General features: G+C 41.5%; 1 protein-coding gene across 1 annotated transcript; it reads right to left on the bottom strand.

Moving 5' to 3' along the window:
• Positions 1-1,586: 1,586 nt before the first annotated feature.
• LOC138906269 (uncharacterized) lies at positions 1,587-2,066 on the bottom strand. The gene has a single exon (XM_070194804.1). The coding sequence runs from the start codon at positions 2,064-2,066 to the stop codon at positions 1,587-1,589; it is 480 nt and encodes a 159-aa protein (XP_070050905.1).
• Between the last annotated feature and the right edge of the window lie 7,117 nt (positions 2,067-9,183).

Raw genomic sequence — 9,183 nt, 5'->3', positions numbered from 1 at the left:
TTGATACATTTTGGTGGCATCTGGATGAATGGAATACCGAAAACTGTGGGCCTCTTCCAGAATTAATGCACGAAGCCCATCCACATTAGGCACACAAATACGACCATGTATCCGAAGAACTCCATCTTTCCCCACAGCAACTCGTTTGGCACCACCGTGTCGTACTGTGTCCTTAAGGTCAAGCAAATGAGGATCGTCATATTGTCGCTCTCTAATATGCTCATATAAAGAAGACCGAGAAACTGTGCATACTAGAACCAGACTGGGCTCTGAAATATATAACCTCACGAATTGATTGGCCAAAGTCTGAACATCTGCAGCTAACGGCCTCTCACCAACCGGAATATACGCAAGGCTTCCCATACTCACAGCCTTTCTACTCAAAGCATCGGCCACCACATTGGCCTTTCCGAATGATACAAAATGGTGATATCATAGTCTTTCAACAGCTCCAACCATCTTCGCTGCCTCAAATTGAAATATTTTTGTTTGAACAGATACTGTAGGCTACGATGATCAATAAATACCTTACGCGAGACATTGTAAAGGTAATTCCTCCAGTTTTTTAGTGCATGAACAATGGCTGCCAATTCTAAGTCATGAACAGAATAATTCTTCTCGTGAACTTTTAACTGCCGCGACGCATATACAATCACTCTGCCATCATTCATTAATACTATACCAAGCCCAATGCGATATGCATCACAATACACCGTATAAGATCCTGAACCTGCGGGTAATACCAATACTAGTGTTGTAGTCAAAGTAGTCTTGAGCTTTTGAAAGCTTAACTCACACTCATCTGACCATCTGAATGGAGTACCCTTCTGGGTCAATTTGGTCAGTGGGGATGCTATGGTGAAAACCCCTCCACAAACCGGCGATAATAACCTGCCAAACCCAGGAAACTCCGGATCTCTGTAGCTGAAGTAGGTTTAGGCCAAATTTGAACTGCCTCAATCTTCTTAGGATCCACTTTTATGCCTTCAACCGATACTACATGCCCCAAAAAGGCAACTAAGTCTAACCAAAACTCACATTTCAAAAATTTGGCATATAACTAATTATTTTTTTAAAGCCTGAAGCACAATCTGAAGATGCTGCTCATGCTCCTTTTGACTGCTGGAGTAAATCAAGATATCATCAATGAATACAACCACAAAAGAATACAAATAGGGTTTGAATACTCGATTCATTAAATCCATAAATGCTGCTGGGGCATTTGTTAGCCCAAAAGACATCACTAGGAATTCATAATGCCTATACCGAGTCCGAAAAGCTGTCTTAGTGACATCGGATGCCCTAATCTTCAACTAATGATAATCAGACCTCAAATCGATCATTGAAAACACATTGGCACCCTGAAGCTGATCGAATAAGTCCTCAATTCTCGGCAACAGATACTTGTTCTTAATAGTGACCTTGTCCAACTGCCGATAATCTATACACATTCTCATCGACCCATCTTTCTTCTTCACGAATAACACAGGCGTACCCCAGGGCGAGACACTAGGTCTAACGAATCCCTAATCAAGCAAGTCTTGTAATTGCTCCTTAAATTCCTTTAGCTCTGACGGGGCCATACGTTATGGTGGAATAGAAATGGGTTGGGTGCCCAGAGCCAAATCAATACAGAAGTCAATATCTTTGTCGGGTGGCATCCTCGGCAAATCTGCAGGAAATACATCTAAAAATTCACGGAAAACTGGGACTAAATCCTTAGAAGCAACATCCACACTAGAATAACGAATATGAGCCAAATAAGCTAGACAACCCTTCTCGACCATACGCCGAGCCCTCACATAAGAAATAACCCTGCTAGTAGAATGGCCAGGAATCTCTTTGCACTCTAAGTGAGGCAACCCCGGCATAGCTAAGGTCACCGTTTTGGCTTGACAATCCAATATAGCATGATAAGGTGACAGCCAATCCATACCCAAGATGACATCAAAATCTACCACATCAATAAGTAGAATATCCACGCTAGTCTCAAAACTCCCAATAGTAACCACACACGAACGATAGACATGATCTACCACAACAGAATCTCCCTCTAGTGTAGACATACTTACAGAAGCACTCATAGAATCACGAGGCATAACCAGATATGAAACAAAATAGAAGGACACGTAGGAATAAGTTGATCCTGGATCAAATAGAACTGAAGCATCTCTATAGCAAACTGGAACAATACTTGTGATCACGACATCAGATGACTCGGCCTCAGGCCTAGCTGGAAAAGCATAAAATCGGGGCTGGGCCCCACCACTCTGAACTACGTCTATGGGACGGCCTCTAACTGACTGGCCTCCATCTCTAAAGGCTTGACCTCCACCTCTAATGGTCTGACCTCCACCTCTAGCTGCCTGACCCCTACCTCTAGCTGGTTGAGTAGGCAGTGAAGCAATCGGTGATAGGACCATGGCACGAGAACACTGCTACTGTGAGATGCCTGGTGCCCGAGGGCAAAATCTAGCAATGTTCCTCGGATCACCACATGTATAACAGGACCTCGGCTATTGTGACTGATGAACCTGTCGACCTGATTAACCACCGTGAAAACTCTGGATCGGAGGTGCACTAATAGGGGATGGTGGTGCATTGTAAGCTAGCTGGTTAGAATGAGACACATAAGGGCCGGGCCACGACCACCTAAAGCACTGTGGGATTCCTAGAGCACTGAATAAAATGGCCTGGGAGGATGACCCCTACCAAAATTACCCCTGCCTCCAGACGAGGCACCACTGAACCCACCGAATTGACGAGGCCTCTAGTACTCTCTCATGTGCAAGAACCATCTTGATCCTCCTAGCAACATTAGTAGCCACCTGAAAGGAAATCTCCCTTCCGGTCTCCCTGGCCATCTGAAGCCTGATAGGGTGAGTGAGTCCATCAATAAAACTCCTCACTCTCTCTCCCTCAGTAGGAAGTAAAAGGTGAGCATGACGGGCTAGATCCATAAAACGGGTCTCATACTGAGTAACAGTCATATTTCCCTACAAGAGACGCTCAAATTGCATGCGGTAATCCTCTCTTAATGTGATAGGGAGGAACTTCTATAGAAATAGTCGTGAGAACTGCTCCCAAGTCAATGCAGGCGACCCAACTGGTCTGGTCAACATATAATCTCTCCACCACCTCTTGGCGGAACCCGTCATCTGAAATACTATAAAATCGACCCCATTGGTCTCAACTACACCCATGTTCCGCAACCCCTCATCGTAGCGGTCAAGATATTCATGTGGGTCCTCAGAAGGTGTACCACTGAAGTGAACTGGAAAGAGTTTAGTAAACTTGTCCAACCTCAATAAAGCCTCAAAAGACATGGTAGACCTATCACCGGCCTGTTCCGCAACAACTGCTGAACTACCCCAACTGGTTGGGCTGCTGGAGCCTGATACTGGGGAGCCATCTGCTCCGGAGTGGGAGTAGTGGGAGTCTGTGCTCCTCCCCCAGCCAGTGGGACGGCTGGTACCACTGGAAATGTACCATTCTGGGCCACACTCTCCATAAGACTCACCAAACGGACTAGAGCGTCCTAAAGCACTGGAGTAGCTATGAATCCTTCCGGGACCAGAACTGGTCTAACGGGTACAGTCTGAACTGGAACCCCCTCATGAAGATCCACCCGAGGCTCCACTACGGGTGTTGTTGCTTGAGCTCTAGCTTGAGCACTGCCTCTACCTCGGCCTCGGCCTCTACCCCTGGTCATAGTTGCCACTGGGGGCTCTGGTCCCCATCCGTCAGTAGATGTATTACGTGTTCTCACCATCTACGAGAGAATAAGAACAGAATGGTTCAATCATTGATGATAGAATAAATTCGCACGACTGCATAAGAAAGAAGTGATATTTTTCGAAAACTCCATAGCATCAGGAAGATAAGTATAGATGTCTCTGTACCGATCCTTCAGACTCTACTATGCATGCTCATAACTCGTGAGACCTAAGTAACCTAGGGCTCTGATACCAATTTGTCACGACCCAAAAATCTCACCTTAGGGGCCGTGATGGCGCCTAACATTTTACTTGCTAGGCAAGCCAACGTTAGAATAATCTTAACCATTTTTAAATGAAATAAATTAAACGGAAGTCAATTACTGAAATAAAGTGCGGAATACCGTGACTACCGAATCATCAAAATACATCCCCGAATCTGGTGTCACAAGTGCACGAGCTACTAGAATAATACAAATAAAGGTCTGAATCAAATTTAAGTTGTTTGAAAGATAATAGACATCTAATATAAGATAGAAGGGGACTTCAGAACTATGGACGTTGTGGAGTTATACCTTAAGTCTCCTCTGGATAGCTGAATCCGAGCAAGTCTATGGTACGCTGCTAGGACCAACTCTAAAATCTGCACAAAATGTGCAGAGTGTAGTATGAGTACAGCTAACCCCATGTACTCCATAAGTGTCGAGCCTAACCTCGACGAAGTAGTGACTATGCTATGACAAGACATGTACATATATAACCTGTACAAGCATATACAAATACGAAGCAACAATAACATAATAATTAACAATTATAAATTTGGGAGGGAACATAAGGGGGATGATATGATAATTTCAGCAGGAGAAGTGTCACGTAGCAGCTAATTAATTCATCAACAATAAAATGGGCAACTGATAATATGAAAAATGGGACAGCACCACCCTTCGTGCTTTTACTCTCATTCTTCCCATACATTGATAAATAAATAATAATAATTGGCACGGCATCACCCTCCGTACTTTAACTCTCTTTGAAAATGGCATGGTTTCACCCTTAGTGCTTTTACACTCTTTCTCACCATGGCAAGGATAATATAAATAATATAAATGGCACAACATCACCCTTCGTGCTTTTACACTCTTCCTTACAATGAAAATAATAATATAAATTGGGAAGAGTATTCAAATGAGGGGGTATATACTTATCAATCATTTCAATACCAGCATACCGACCTCACCTTCCAAAATATTCAACAATAATTAAACTTAACAATAATCTCATGAAAAATAATCAAATAAACAATAATAACTTAAGCAGGAATATCTTAATTAAATAGGTAATTATTCACAATAAACAAATTCCATCCGCATACTTTGACTCAACCATAACGCATAAGTACTCGTCACCTCACATATACGTTGTACCCGCACATTAAATCACGTAGCAAATAGATAAATAATTCCTACTCCCTTGATTTGCAACCAACTCAAGATTCCAATAAACATTTGCCTCGTGAATTGGTGTCCGAATACCTCGAATCTAGTCACAAACAATTCAATATACTCAACACGAATTATTGAAATCAATTCTATATGAAAATACTAAATTTTCCAATTAAAATCCGAACTTTAACTCAAAAATCGCCGTCTCGGAACCCAACAAAAATTACAAAATATGAACGCCCATTCAACCACGAGTCCAACCATACAAATTTTACAAAATTCTGACATCAACTCGACCTTCAAATCCCCAAATCTTATTTTCAAATCCATATGCCGAAATCCTCGAATTTCACCTCAAACACACGTAATCTAGTTGGAATTATTGATGATAATTCAATATTATTGACTAATAATGATCACTAGTGACTTACCTCAAGTTTTCCCGTGAATTCTTGCTCAAAAGTCGCCCCAACCCGTACTTGAAATGTCCCCTCTTTTTTTAATACTGTCAGTGTTTTTGCATCTGCGATGCACTTGGCCGCATCTGCAGTCTCGCAGATGCGAGGGTGGAGGTTGCTTTTGTGGTTGGCTTGCTTTTACGGACTCGCTTCTGCGAAGAGGCGTCCGCTTCTGCGGTCCAAGGCCCCCTTAGCCCAGGCCGCATCTACGACCATTGCATCGCTTCTGTGGTCGCGCTTCTACAATGCGCCTTCTTCTTCTGCGGACCTTCCGCTTCTGCGAGCTCGCACCTACGGTCAAAAATCCGCAGGTGCGATTACATAAGAAGGCCAAAATTTTAGATTTTCCTTAAGTCCAAATTTTGATCCGTTAACCATCCGGAATCCACCCAAGGCCACCGTAACCTCAACCAAATACACCAACAAGTCCTAAAACATCATTCGAACTTAGTGGAAACCTCAAATAACTTCAAACAATGCTAAAATCACTAATCCTACCCAATTCAAGCTTAAGGAACTTAAGAATTTTCAACTTCTACATTTGATGCTGAAACCTACCAAATCAAGTCCGATTGACCTCAAATTTTGCACACAAGTCATAAATGACATAACCGACCTACGAAACTTTTCAGAACTCGATTCCGACCCCGATATCAATAAAAGTCAATTTGTGGTCAAACTTTGAAATCTTTAAGCCTTTAAGCTTCTAGTTTTTGTCAAATGGCGATACTTCAAGCTAGGGACTTCCGAATTTGATTCTGGTCATACACCCAACTCCCAAATCACGATACGGACCCACCGGGACCGTTAGAACACCGATCTGAGTCTGTTTGGTAAATATTTTGACCGAAGTCAACTCAGTTGAGTTTTAAAGTATTATTTGTCATTTTTATCAATTTTTCACATAAAAGCTTTCCGAAAAAATATACGGACTATGCACGTAAGTCGAGGAATGCTAAGTGGTGCTATTAGAATTCTCGGATCACAGAAATGGATATTAAATTTAAAGATGACCTTTCGGGTCATCACATATCCCCATAAATTTATTGGAAGATCAGTGAACCCCAGCATAGATCTCACCATATCTAATAAGGTTTGATTTCTCCTTTCAGACACACCATTATGTTGTGGTGTTCTTGGAGGTATCCACTATGAGAGAATCCCATTCCCTTTGCGATACCTAGTAAAATCTTCACTAAGATATTATCCACCTCTATCAGACCTTAGTATTTTGATACTTTTACCAGTATGTTTCTCAACTTCACTACGGAACCTTTTGAACATTTCAAAAGATTCAGATTTGTGTTTCATAAGATACACAAATCCATATCTTGACATATCATCACTGAAGGTGATGAAGTAAGAATATTCACCTCTAGCTTGAATTTTCATGGGCCCACAAAACATCTGTATGAATTAGTCCCAATAATTCAGAAACTCTTTCTCCACTTCCAGTAAATGGAGATTTGGTCATTTTACCTTTGAGACAAGATTCACAAATTGGATATGATTCAAAATCATACATGTCAAGGTACCCTTCCTTGAACAACTTATTAATTCTTTTCTCTCCAATATGACCAAGCCTACAATGCCAAAGGTAAGTATGATTTACTTGATCATCTCTTTTTCTCTTAAGACTAGAAACATGCAAAATCGAATTAGCATTCTCATTAGGTAAGACATAAACATCATGTTGGAGATAGCTTGTCACGACCCAAAATCCAACTAGTTGTGATGGCACCTAACCCAACCCGCTAGGTAAGCCAATTATCAACTATCCAATTCCAATGAATTTAATAAGGAAATTAATTAAAAATAAAATATATGACACCAATACATTTCCCCAAGAACTGGTAGTACAAATCATGAGCTTCTCAGAATAGAGTTTACAAAGCTGGTATGAAGTAAATACATCATCTGTTTGAAAAGTACATAAATAGAGTTTTATGAAATCTAAGGCTACCATGAACAAGAGGCAGCTACAACCGGAATGCAGGTACATTTTAAGGTCCAGCTTCCAACGAACACAGCAACATCAATAGCCAACATCTGCACGCAAGGTGCAGAAGTGTAGTATTAGTATAACCGGCCCCATATACTCAATAAGTAACAAATCTAACCTTAGGTTGAAAGTAGTGACGAGCTTGTACCAAGGTCAGAGTCCAACTCCAATAACCAACAACAGTTCATAACAACATAAAGCAAGTGAAAAAATAAGTAACTCAAAGATAAAATGCTCAGCTTAAACCATGATTTCTGAAAATAGTTCTGCCTTTCAAGTACATCAGTGAAACCTAAATCATTTACCGAAATTGCCAAAAATATGAATAAGTTTGAAAACAGTAAATTTCCCAAAAATCCTTTCAATAATAATTAAGATGTTTTATTTTCTTACCAGATATCCAGTGGAAAAATGCATCACTATGCCCATAGGCCAATATGTGTGAGAAGTCATGAATCACGTGATACCGTACAACATGAGGAAAATACATCTCTATGCATGTATGTCAAGTGTGCTTGTCAATGCAATGTACCTCAGAGATGAACTCATGTAATCACACTCTCAGAGTACTCAATATCACTGTCTCACACATTCCACTCATCATGCTCAATAACTCGGTATTGTATATGGCCAATCCGGCCCAGGGTATACACATCAACTGATCATCAGTCACTCAATACCAAGTAGGGTCAATCCAGCCCGTGGAGAAGATCCATCTCCAGGTATACATTGCTTCGGACAAGATCCATGTACAGGGAAGATCCATCCCTCAATAATAACAATTGCGCTCACTGGAGGTGTGTGCAGACTCCGGAGGGGATCCTTCAGCCCAAGCACTTTCATAAATCAGTATAACCACTACGGTGTGCAGTCTGATCCCATAAATGTCACTCATAATCAGGCACTCGGCCTCACTCAGTCATCAATCTCTCCAGTGTCTCTCTTACGGGCTCACAGTGTCATGCTACTAGCCCGAAAATAATGATATGATGCATCAATAAATAACAACAGAGACTGGGATATGATATGCATATGAATGCGTATGATTGAGTATGTAATGCAATGAAAGCAGATAACTCAACAACATCGGACTCCGAATCGGTGTTCAAATCTCGAAAATTCATTTTATGAAATTGTAGAAAATTCCTCTGATTTCACTTTAAATATCAGTAATCTAACGCCAAAAACAAAGATTAATTTATGGAATATACTCATAAGGGAGTCAAGAACACTTACCCCAAATTTTGTGGAAACATTCCTCTCCAAAATCACCCAAACCGAGAACCAAAATCTGAAAATGGCTAAAAATAGTGAAACCTCGAATTTAAGCTTCCGCCCAGCGACTTCCGCATCTGTGAACAGGAGGTCACATATTCTACCCTTGCTTTTGCGGAAAAAGGCACGCATTTGCGAGCCAGGCCACTTCTGCGATGGTTATGGTTGCATTTGCGATGCTCGCTTCTGTCACGTGAACCGCATCTGTGGTTGCGCAGGTGCGTCCAAGCACGCGCATTTGCGATCCTCACGCCCAGCTCCCTTCATGCTTCTGTGGTAACACTGCCGCT

The sequence above is a fragment of the Nicotiana tomentosiformis genome, chromosome 2 (genome assembly GCF_000390325.3).
Source record: "Nicotiana tomentosiformis chromosome 2, ASM39032v3, whole genome shotgun sequence".
In the NCBI taxonomy this organism is placed as follows: domain Eukaryota; kingdom Viridiplantae; phylum Streptophyta; class Magnoliopsida; order Solanales; family Solanaceae; genus Nicotiana; species Nicotiana tomentosiformis.
This window is presented reverse-complemented; position numbering and strand designations above follow the sequence as displayed.